Source organism: Mus caroli, unplaced genomic scaffold (assembly GCF_978045245.1).
Source record: "Mus caroli unplaced genomic scaffold, Mus_caroli_1 scaffold_12, whole genome shotgun sequence".
Classification (NCBI taxonomy): domain Eukaryota; kingdom Metazoa; phylum Chordata; class Mammalia; order Rodentia; family Muridae; genus Mus; species Mus caroli.
The window spans coordinates 102568738-102580654 of NW_028227267.1; the positions used below are offsets into that span (position 1 = coordinate 102568738).

Genomic DNA, 11917 nt, shown 5'->3' on the forward strand with positions numbered 1-11917 from the left:
TTCACTTTCCCGCTTTCTAGTTCTTTCTGAAATCACCAGTGAGAAATCAAACCCAACATTCCATGAGCATTCGGTATCTCCGAGTTGAAGCTAAAAGTAAGCAACTTATAACTTAATTGAGGCTTGTGTTGTCTGGAGTAAGTTCAGAGACCAGTTTAGGCAGCCATAGGGTTCCTTGAAAGCCCATTTAAAACAAAACAAAACAAAACAGAAGACAACTTGCACTAAGACCTCTTCACACAAGAGAACAGGAAACAAGAGATTAAGCTAGAACAGCAGGGAAATAATTTCCTAGACTTCCGGGGATTCTTGGCAGCAAAATGCTAGGCTTTTGGGAAAAAAAAAAAGAAAATTCACCAGCCACCAGGTGACTAATATTGTCAAGATGGGCCTGTAGCAGCTTGTGTCTTTGTTCCCACAAGACAGCTCTTGAACACTCTGATTTTTTTGCCATACTGCACGCTTACATAGGAGTAAAACTAACTTTCTATATAATGTGATTCAGGTCAGAGATATGAACCGGCACACTTGGATTTGAAATATCTGACCAACCTGAATCAAAATAGTATTTTTAATGTTTTTTTTTTCCAATAAAGAACATGGTGTGATGTTGATGAACCGCAGAATTTAAAGCAAATAAACACACAGTAGGAAGAACCATGGCCAGCTTAAGTGAAGAAAACATTTTTTCCTTCCTCCGTTATAAGGATCCGCCTGCACACAGACACGTTCCACGTCTGACAGACAAGTACTCAGTGTTTATTGAGCAAACTCGTTCCTCTAGTTTTGAGTCTCTTTGACATCCATTTTTAATACTGTATATTAGGAAAAAATTCTAACCGTTAATCTTTCTGGAATGTCTTCTAAGTAAGTATACTCAAGATAAGAGAGTTGCCAGGTAGAGCCAAGGCATGCCAGCAGGTCTGCAAAAGACTGGGAAGAACAGGACACGACAGAGTCAAAGGACCTTCTGACACTTAACAAAACTCAGACTCTAGTACTCGGCTGGTTTGTCCTGACAGGCAACAGCATCTCTGAAAGCCACGAGTTGCCCTAAAAAGGACTCTTGTGCAGATAAGCGAATCTACTGGAGAGAATACCTTGACATAAAACGTGGCTTCTTACATTTGAAACAAACAAGAAACCAGGTAAAATAAGACAAAACAAGCTCAGCTTAATTTCAAACGTTAATATATTTTCTATTTTATATTGAACATAGCATCTGTAACCTCTCCTTTGCAGCAACCATCACATCCTCATAAAAGGGGCAAAATTTATGATGCCTCTTAAAATAAATATTCTTTTTTTTATAAAATAATAAAACTTCAAATAAATATTCTTTACACTAAACAATATGTTGAAAAAATTAGAAAATAAAGGTTGAATTTTACTGTAACTGTACAATATACATCAAGTCCAAAGGGAGATCAGAGACTTACAATAAAGGTTTCCTGTAAGGCAAAATACAATCTAAAAACATACTGATTGATTCACATTCTTCCGAATGTACAACATATTAGTATAATATTTTGTGACTGTGCCATGAAGCATAGCACAACTTGTTTTTTTCTTTCACAGTTGCAAATATTATCGTATATACAAAAATATAGCACATTATCTCTGGAGAAAACAAGGAGGGGTCCGGGAGCCATTTGCTAATTTACACATTTTGCATGGACTATTCACAAACAAGAACAACTTCTTCGCCTAGGAGTATTTGCTGCTTTAGCTTATGCAATGTGGGTCAAACTTCTGTTGCCCTTCCTTGGGGTTCCATTAGCTGAATTCTAGCAAGCGTATCAGTTAAAATGGCACATGGACCAAAAAAAGAAAAGAGAAAGAAAAGCCTCTCACTGCAAACCACAAATCCCCTAACCCTCTACGAACAGTGCCAAGATTACAACTGTTTAGTTGGTTGCATATGTGTTAAAAAGGGAGGGGGGGGCGGGGAACGGGAGGGGGCGGAGCAACAATCCCTATTACTGCAATATTCCTGATTAATAATGCTATGTCGGCTTTTCAAAGTTCCTGGGGGGGACAGTGGGAACTTTGCAGCAAACTGTATTTGAGTTTTTACAACGACAGCCCGGCCTGTTCACTCGATCATAACACCCCTGGCACAATTTAAGGCAACCCTTGGCTGGAAGGTAACACCATAAACAAGGCAAAAACAGAGACATGACTCCCATCGCTGACCATCGCGTACAACAATGGGACTGGCTGCAAGAGCACGGGTTGTCAGCACAATTGTCCTCATCGTCATTGGAGCAGTGATAGAAGAGACCTTTCACACAGCACACACAAGTCCCATAGTCAATGACGTTCTGGGCTGAGCAGAGGCACTGCTTGTCACAGATCCAGTCCGACGGCAGGGGCCTCGGGTAGGTGCACTCCTTACACTTGCACTTGCCGCAGTCCTCACACCTGTAGGCATGCAGACCCAAATCATCTTTGCTCAGTGGCTTAAGCTCACCAGGCTTGAGCTCAGATTTAGGCTGCACTCGGATTATTCCATCAGCAGCAGCAGGCCCGGGGGAGAAGGACGGTCCTAACAGTCTCTGTTCCGAGGAGCTGCTGCTGGTACTTGTCCTTGTACTGCTCCGAGACCCTGAGCTGACAGTGCTGATGGACCTGGACAGAGGGGCCCGTGAAGAATGGACCTGCGAGGGCTGGAGCCTGGGAGGCTGGCGGTGCTCGGGCAGACCGTGGAGTCTTTCATGTTTGTGCTGAGTGGAGGGGCGAGGAGCAGGCTTGAGCCCAGGTCTTGGGACCACAGTAGGTCCCTCTGTGTACTCATTGGTGTTTCGGATGGCTCTGATCTGATCCAGAGACAAGACGTGTACCTGCTGGGTAAGGGCATCTCTAGGATCCGGCTCCCCGCGCTGCCTGCCACTGTCATGGGTTGTCTGCAGCAAAGGCTGCGACCCGTTGCCACTCTGAGCTCTGGCCTCCATCAGGTCTTGGCGGTGTGTTCACCCCAGCAGGCTTAGAACACATCTGAACTCCTGGGGAAACCAAGAGGAAAGAAAATGGTTTACACTCTAAGACTTCCCATTCTCCACCCACCAGACTCGGCAACTCTTCCACTTCCCTCATCCTCTGGAGAAAATGGGACTTGGAAATGCGCTGGTAGTGGCGAGGTAGGAGAACAGCCGATGGTGGAGGCATGTTCTCAAAAGTGAAAATTAAGGCTAGGCACTGACAGTTCTGCAGTCTTAATAAGTGCAGAAACTCAAAGCTAAGCTCTACCGATTCACTGAATGCTTTACTCAAATAAACATGCAATTTAGAAGGCTCCGGCTCGATGAAAAAATTGTCAGGAAACGCTGGGGCATAACCGCTACCAACAGATTCACAGGTATACTCTTCAGATTTTGAAGTAGGTTTAAGTTTGTCGTGATCATTTTTACATGAAACACCAACAGATACCTACAAATCGGTCAAGTCAGTTTTTTTTTTTACATCACACTTGCACCGTGAGTGGTCTAATCCCTATCTTTTTCCAATCTATGATAAAAAGTACATTTCAAGGGCAATTAAAGTGGAGTTTTAAATAAATATTATTAGCATAAAGTTATATAATTAAAGTAAGTCATCTCGAATCCCATTAGGTAGCACATGAAAATAAAGTTCTAAGACCAGAACTTGTAAATCAAATATTCTACAGACCCACATCCTAGGCGTCTAGCCTTAGGTTCCGAACCACAAGTCATTTTTTTTAATAAATAAAGCATGCAAAAAAACCATGATTTTCTCATCTTGAAAAATACCCGAGAGCACAAAGCAAGTAACTGCAACAAGAAAAGTTTTAGGAATCTGAAGTGTCACAGTGGAAGCCTATGATCCTGTCAAGTAAACTTAAAAATTACAGTCATGCTTCGATTTAAGTACCATCCCATCCCCTCTCCCGAGTCCACATGAAAATAAAGAAAAATAAGGAAAACCGGATTTTTTTTTTTAACCCAACCTCTGCTTTTTGGAAAAGGACAGCGAACAAGGCAGGTGGCAAACCAGACAGAGCTGGAAACCGGATCTGCTCACCTCCAACAGCAAGGTACACAAGGCTGTTCTTCGCTTTCAACCCGTTTATCGGCTCTATCTGCGCCCCCACACAGTCCCCAGCAGGTGGGACTCAGCCAGAACCCCGGGGGACTTTTCTCCAAGCGGACTGACGCTGTCCAGGGGCCAGCCCGGCCCCTCCCGTGTACAATCCGCAGAAGCTGAGGCAGGCAGGGGGCGCGGGCGCCTCCGAAGGGGACGTGTCATGAAAGGCACGAGCACACTTTCCCCTCCTCCACCCCCGCGGCTAAAATTTCCCCCAACCCAAGAGGAACTGCCATTCGGCCCCAAGAGGGGGAGCCACTCTAACACGCCCACCCCCCCGCCGCAAGGTCACCACAAGGTGTTTCTGCGAAGGCCCTCAAAACGCCCGTCCTCACTAGTTTCCAAAGCCGACGGCCCGAGGAAGAGAGCCGGGCTCAGGACGCACAGCTTGCACCCACACTCCCAGAGCGACTCCACCGGGCAATGACCGTAGCAATCACTGCCTGTAATCTGCACACGCCTACCTTCTTTTAGATCAGAAAGAATAAGACATTTCTTAAAACGAAAGAAAAATAGCTTTATCCAGAGCCCCACTGCACCCGCCAGGCATGCACAACTATGAGCCCCGGGGATCGGAAACTTTTCCGTGAGGACCTGCTTGCTGTGCAAAGTAGCATCTTTCGAAAGAAAAAAAGAAGTGATTTCTACAGATCCCTGGCCGCCTCCAACGCAGCCCCCCCCCTCCTGCGCTCTCCCAGTTCCTCTCCCTCCCCCTTTGAGAGTGCTTTGAAACCCCCATTAAGAACAGTGTGTGATCAGACTAAGGATTAGGGGGAAAGGACTTCAGCACTAGGGTGGGGCAAACCGACACAGAAACCCCTTTGTAAAAAAGGCGTTAAGACTCCAAATCTTAAAAACAGTAACACAAAAGAGGGAAGGGGGAAAAAAAACCTAGCCTTTTTATTTTGCCACCTACTTCCAGGTAATGGAAAACGATCGCGACCACTTGATAACTCTTCCTGTGCTAGGTCAGCCTCAGGGTCCAAATGTATTTAAAAAAAAAAAAAAAAAAAGCGTGACCTAGGCCGAACCACGAAGAACGGAAAAAAAGAGAAAGCTGCACTTCCGAACCGCAGAGACGCGGCGCCAGGCTGGGCGACGCTCCCACCCGCACCGGGCTAGACTGTCCACACCGGGCAGAGGCGGGGACTCCCTCCGCCTGGCACTCTCGCCTCCGCTCGCCCGCCGGGTCTCCTGGCCGGGTGAGAAGCCCAGTACCCCAGCCCCACAGGCGCCTCCGCCTCAGGATGGCTCTTCTACAACTTCAACCGAATGGAGGAACAGGTTAGCAATGCCAGAGCCTGCAACAGCGACCTAGAAAACACTTTGTGTTTTCCCTCCCTTAAAGCTCTCGGCGACTGAATCGTCGCCAATGCAGGGGTAGGAGTAGAACGCAGTGAAGCGGTCCTCCGCCCCAAACTCCTTAAGAGTGAGCTGTCGTGGGACGGGGGACACTGCATAGGCGTACCCTGTAGCCCAGCCATGGCCGAACCCCTGTTCTAGGCGAAGGAGATCCGCGGGGTAGTTCCCGAATCCTCCCGAGAAGCAAGCTGGTTTAGTGGAGAGAGGAACCCGGACCCCACTCCCGGCCGGCTATGGTTCCAGAAGGGGAAAAGCCAAACGCTCCTCACCGTGATCGCGGCTTTGCACCAACCCCTCTCCCTTGGATCCTCTTCTTCCAGCGATGTGCAAATAAATCCAGTCCCGATGCAAACTTTTTCCTTCTTTCCAAACTCTGCTTCAGTCCAACTTCCAAGCAATCGGTGGATTAAAACCACGGGGAAATTTTGGAACCCAGTCCTCCACTGTTGGAACCCTCCCGGATTCCGGGCTAGATGACCTCCCTTCCAGAAGCGCACGCGGAGTATTTCCTTTTCTCCCCCCCTTCTCTCTCCTTTTTTTTTTTTTTTTTTTTTTTTTTCTCAATGAACAAGAGGCCGAAGCGGCAACGTTGGCGAGTCTCTTTTTCTCCTGGTCGATGAGAGAAAGCGAGGCGAGCACGGCCTTACAAAGAACCTAAGGCCAGCTCGCCAAGATCTGGGGGCCCGGGGCTGCTCCCGAGTGGAGGCAGGCGCGGGGCCGAGGGCCGGGCCGGGCGCGCGCGGGGGCCTGGGCGCTGCGCGCTCCGCCGGCCCCTCTCCTCCGCTGGCGCTGCGGCGCGCAGCTCTCGCTCGTGCAGACTGGGCGTTGCGGAGGCGCGGCGGCGAAGCCGAGGCGGGGGTGGGGGTGCGGAGGGGGAGGAGGCGGCGGGGGAGGAGGGTCTGGGGCCCGGCCGGGGATGGGGGGGGGAGATCGGGGGGGGGAGGGCGCCGCTGGCCTGCGCCCTCGCCTTTCCGGAGGAGGCAGGGAGCTCTGCAGCGGCCGCGGCAGCAGTAAATGGCGTCATGTGGATCCGAGGCGGAACAGAGCAGTTGTTGTCCCAGAGGATATATCGCATCCGGTCCCAGCTCATTGGCTCCGCGGGGCTACATTCACTCGCGCTCCAGCGCCCGCCAGCGCTCCGAGCCGCAGGAGGCATTCAAAAGGGCAACCGCGCCGCCCCGCGCGTCCCCAGCCGCTCCTGCAGCCCGGGCGCCGTCACGCGGGGCCGCGCGGGCCGCCGCGGGGTCAGTTTATCTAGTTTCAAGGAAACACTGACCTTAAAGGGTTCCCCCCCCCCCAGCCCCCACCCAGAGGCTACCAGCCCGAGGCTGGCCTCGCTCGGGGAACTTTCTCCCCCTCGCCGCCGGGAGGGGAGAAGGAAGAACGTTGCAAACTAACCCGGCCGCCCCGTGTTAGCGAGAAAAGCAAGTCGCAGCTTTTTAGATTCGATTCGGAATCTCCATTTCCATCCTACCTCTTCTCTCCTGACTCTCCCCCCCCCCCGCTCCACCGCACCCCTCCCCCACCGATGCCCAGGGGGCGAAAAGGGTGGGGGAGCAGGACGGGGAGGGAAAGGGGAGCGGGAAGTGAGGTGGGAGGGCTATTGGTTTATTCTTTGTCTACTGGATTAACCCGATTATACACCGGGCACCAGCACAGCCCGCCTCCCCCACCTCCTGAGCCTTGTACGGGAGGAACGGAATGTAGATTCGGGTTTCAAGTCCCTTCTGCTCTGGCTGGGATTGGCTTTGGATTGTGTGTGGACTTGTAGTTTGTTAGAATTTCCTTTTTAAGAGGGATTATCTATAGATGGAGGCCTTTTGAAGATTTTTTTTTTTGGTACTGTTTTGCTCGATGCAAAAACCTTTTAAATTAATTCTGTAATACCCACGCGATTACTCAGGGCGACATCATGGACTTCCGAAATGGGGGTGTGGGGGGGAGAGCCTGTTTCACTACAGAATTCCTCCTTCGCGAAACCATAAATAAAAAGAGCGTCATCTTTCAAATCCCACTGTCACCTAGAACATTCTCATATAAGTTCCTCCTGTTCATGTTGGAAGTGGACTATAGTTAACCATTTAAAACACAAAAATAGGCACGCTCTGGCCGCGGCTGTACTAAGGTGCCTGCACGTGGAAGCACGCGCGGGGTGGGGTGGGGGTCACTGAAATGCATCCACACGCACACGTTGCAATTTTAGCTGAGATTTTACATTTTTTTTTAAACCGGAAGGTACCTGCTGTAAGGTCAAAATCTCCGCACAGCACCTGCGACCTTGCACCGTGCGAGGTTAGAGCTCCTAAAAACGTGGAGTTTGACTTCTCTCGCTCCAGTCCTCACCTGTTCGCTGCTACCCTGGACTCTAGCTGCCTTCTGGCGACGTCTCTAACTTTGTCCCTGGCACCTCATTCGCCTGGCTTGCGCTCTCTCCTTGCCCTCTCGGTGTTTCTCCACCACTCTCCTCCTTCGCCTAGGGTTTGGAACTAGAGATGGCAGGGGAAGTGGCATGCGTTATTTCCGGGCGCTGGCCTACGTCCCCCCAACTCCACGGCTGAGGGTGGAAGACGCTCGATCGGCCGACTCTGTCGCGTCCCAGCCACTCTGGGCTCAGGACAGCAGGGCCTCTCCGGCCACCGCGGCTCACGCGGCGTCGGAATCCGTGGAGTCTCCAGCAGGCGAGCGCGGGCGCCGCTGCGCTTCCCGAAGGAGCCGCCAGGGGGCGAGCGCGGGCCTCGAGCTGCTTTCTTCTGCGGGACTCAGTACCTGCTGGGGGGCTTCCTTTCAAAGAAGTGGGTTGGCCGGCTTCGGAATTTTAAGATTTAAAGTATAAACGCTATGCAAGGTGGAATTTCTTGCCACCCCCTTAGCCACATTCCCTTTGAGATTGAGCTGGTTCGATTTCGAAGAAATTCGAAATTTCCACCCAGGAGCTAGGAGGGTCAAAGGCAGGTTGTGCGGGGCAGGTCAGAAAGGAGTTGCTGGTGTGTGACCAGCTAGCATCTGAAAGCAGAGCTGGCAAGGGAAATACCTCCCCTCACACCCTTGCACCCGGTGGCCGCTTCTTGGGAGACATTTGCCCCATGCCATTTCCTCCAGCGCCGCAGGAGCTCTGCCAACAGGTCATTAGGAATCAAAGCATAAAATAGAATTTAAATCAGGAACTTCCGGATGCTTGGGGAAGAATGTAAGAATTCCTACTTATCTTTGATACATTAGAAAGGATTTTAGGTAATAATCTACTGGTTTTCTCTCCCATAATCCTCACATTAGGAAAACATTTTACCTGTAACTTAGGAGCAAAATAAATGGAAGATTCTGTTGGATTCTTTTAAATTATTCCGTAGGCTGTATCTTAGTGCTTTATTGTTTTTCAGCCAGTGAAGTGTATAAGCTACTATATTGTGCTTCCAAAGACTACTGTTAAAATAAAAAAGACTAATTGTATTTGTGCACACATTGTATATGCACAATGAGGTGTTTCATGAAACCGCTGTGCCTCCAAATCGGTTATCATGCTCACAGATTAAAACTGGAGTCCACTGTGGAAGAGAATCCAGGGTAATGGTAGGGCCCAGACAAACATCAAGAGAAAGCACACTTTCAGATGTGTTGTGGAAAGTTCTAGAAAGAGAACTCTGCCCTAAGCAGAGGTTTTACCACTTGTCAGGCACTGTGAAACAAAACACAAAACACAAACAAGCCCAAGGGACTCGATGTTGCAATGAGATACTCAACTCCAGGTTCCCAGGACTCATCAAGTAATATACTTTACCAGCTCTAGCTGTTGAGCAGAATCTGCTGTGTACTAGTGTTCTCAACTCTGGCTTTATTTTCTGATTTCATATATTTGTTCTTCATAACTATAGCCTTCCTCAATTGTTGTTATTAGTGAAGTAGAATATAAACACTGTGAATCTCACCTCCTCAGGACTGTGGTAGAAGGTAGTGAAGAAGGCAGTGTAAGCAAGCGTCTTGTGTTGTGTCGAATGAACTGAAACAATTGTTTAGGATTGTCCTTGCCAGCCCCACTAAGCTGTTTGGTCTTCTTTACAATGTGGGCAAAGTGTATCTATAAAAGATTCTCAATCTAGTTTCTTTCTGAGATTTGAAGAAAAAAAAAAAATCCCTTCACCTTTCTAGGATTGGTGTTAGTTTTGAAAATGTAAAGCCGGGTGTGGTGGCACACGCCTTTAATCCCAGCACTCGGGAGGCAGAGACAGGCGGATTTCTGAGTTCGAGGCCAGCCTGGTCTACAGAGTGAGCTCCAGGACAGCCAGGGCTACACAGAGAAACCTTGTCTCGAAAAAACCAAAAAAGAAAGAAAATGTAAGAGAATTTTTGCAAACATACAAAGTGCTTTTGACACAAAGAGTTAATCAGTATTTAAACATTTTGTTCTACTACCAAAGGAGTTTCTGTTGGTTTGTTTTTTGGTTTTGTATTTGTATTTAAAGACAGCACAGTTACATTTTGGACCAGTTGGCTACCATTTTCTTTTTACAGCCCACCTGGGGTAGTAAAATTCATTTATGCAAGGACTCTTCCGGGACCTTTCTGCAGCAGAGGGCTCTGTGCTATGGGGACCTTTTCATTTGGCAGCCACGGCTGTTATCATTTTACGTTTTGAATTTCTTTGATTCCTCACATTCTGGTGATATTGCCTGCAGGAAGGGAATTGGGAGTGGCTTCAATAAAGAAGCAAAGGAATTCAAAATAGACCTCTTGATGTCTTATCTAGATTGCTTGGAGGACTGGAAGCAGTTTATCTCTGAATCTAACCTTCTTCCCAGATGTCCTTCATCCCTAACTAAACTCAGAGCAGGATCTAAGGTTAACCTGGGGTGAGAGGAGTAGTCTCCATAAGTGACCTTGAGTTTCCGGCTCCTGTCTGTCTGTCCCCCTACCGCTACCGTTGTTTTCAGAGATCTCCTCTTTAGCTGGAATCCACCTGTGGGTTTGTGCTAGTTAATGAATGAATATTCCTGCTAGATGCTTGCACATCATTAGTACAATTTATGCAAAGTCAGATAGGGGACTGAAACTTTTTAACAAGGCAAGAAATGATCCCACTGCTGGCTTCATGTGTTTTTCTTTTTGTTTTTTCAATGTATTTGCTCTTTGGCCTAAGGATTAAACTTCCTTCCTAGGTCTGCATGCTCAGAGATCTTGTCCTTTGTCCTCTCAACTTCACATTTACTCTCCTGTGTGTTTGCTTTGCTCTGAATCTTAAAAAAATTAGATGCTAAAGCCTTGTGTAAGTGAGAATCAGTGGTGGCCCTTGGCTTTTGGTAATGCTTAGTAACAGTAGCAAGATCTGGCTTCTGAATACACAGGGTATTTTATTTTAAGTTTTAGACAAGGTCTCACTATGTAGCCAGGAAGGACTCCCTGCAACTCTGGCAATCTTCCTGCCTCTGCTCCCCAACACAGGCAGACAGGCATGGTTTTTCCACATCTGTGGATGTTTTAATTTTATACTTTTCATTGTGTGGGCATTGGATCAAAGGGCACAGGAAGTTCCGACTGTTCTCTAGGGAAGATGTGGTCCAGAAATTTCTTCCACGGTTCTTATTTTAGCACAGACACCAAACTATTAAGGCCAGCAGCCAGTTCCAGGTCTCAGTGCACAGGTGACATCTAAATAGGTCTGGGTTGGTACCTGTGTACACATTTAGGTTACTCTCACGGGAAGAAAACGTTTTAAAATTACATTGAAATATTAAATTACAATATAATATATACAATGTAAATAAAATTGTCATTGAAATATTGTAGAGTTGTATAAAACAGCTTTTAAAGATACAGACTATGCCAAAGTTCTGGGCAATAATCTACATCAAGGTTCCCCTGAACTTTTTTGAGTTGAAACAAAGTTTTTTGGGTTCTAACACTAATATGTCTTCACTAGTAGTTCTCAACCTATGTTGCTATCCCTTAGTGGGGTTTGTCAAATGAGCTTTCCATTAGGGCTACCTAAGATCATCGGAAACACAGAGGTTTACGTTATGGTTGTTACCAGTACCAAAAGTACAATTATCAAGTAGCAACAAAAATGAATTTATGGTTAGGGGTGGGGGTGGGGTGGGTCATCACAACATGAGGATCTATATTAAAGGGTTGTGGATTTAGGAAGACTGAGAACCACTGGTCTACAGGTTTAGCATATGATACGTTTTGTAGGGTTTTTGCTTTTCTTTCCTTTTTCTTCTTGAAAGCCAGGTTTTCGGCCAGACCCTCCTGGAGCTCCCGGGGACTGGACCACCAACCAAAGAGTACACATGGAGGGACCCACAGCTCCTGCCGAGTATGTGTCAGAGGATGGCCTTGTTAGACTTTAGTGGAAGGAAAGGCCCTTGGGCCTGAGGGTGTTCAGTGTCCCACAGTATAGGGGAATGCCAGGGCAGGAGTGTGTGTGTATGTGGGGGAACACCCTCATAGAGGCAGGGGG

At 48.0% G+C, this 11917-nt stretch overlaps 1 protein-coding gene across 3 annotated transcripts; it reads right to left on the reverse strand.

Moving 5' to 3' along the window:
- Positions 1-1174: 1174 nt before the first annotated feature.
- Positions 1175-6272, reverse strand: Spry2 (sprouty RTK signaling antagonist 2). Of its 3 annotated transcripts, none has more exons than XM_021182412.3 (2): positions 5736-6272; positions 1175-3005 (listed from the first exon to the last, which is right to left on the reverse strand). In XM_021182412.3, exon 2 carries the CDS (start codon positions 2952-2954, stop codon positions 2007-2009), a length of 948 nt encoding a protein of 315 aa, XP_021038071.1. In that variant the 5' UTR covers positions 2955-3005; positions 5736-6272; the 3' UTR covers positions 1175-2006. The 3 variants fall into 3 exon arrangements, with proteins under 3 accessions (XP_021038071.1, XP_029324542.1, XP_029324543.1); XM_029468682.2 differs by lacking the exon at positions 5736-6272 and adding an exon at positions 4569-4704; XM_029468683.2 differs by lacking the exon at positions 5736-6272 and adding an exon at positions 4042-4288.
- Between the last annotated feature and the right edge of the window lie 5645 nt (positions 6273-11917).

Excerpts from the sequence above, each read along its gene's own strand:
- Spry2 (XM_021182412.3), bottom strand. The coding sequence starts at position 2,954 with ATGGAGGCCAGAGCTCAGAGTGGCAACGGGTCGCAGCCTTTGCTGCAG.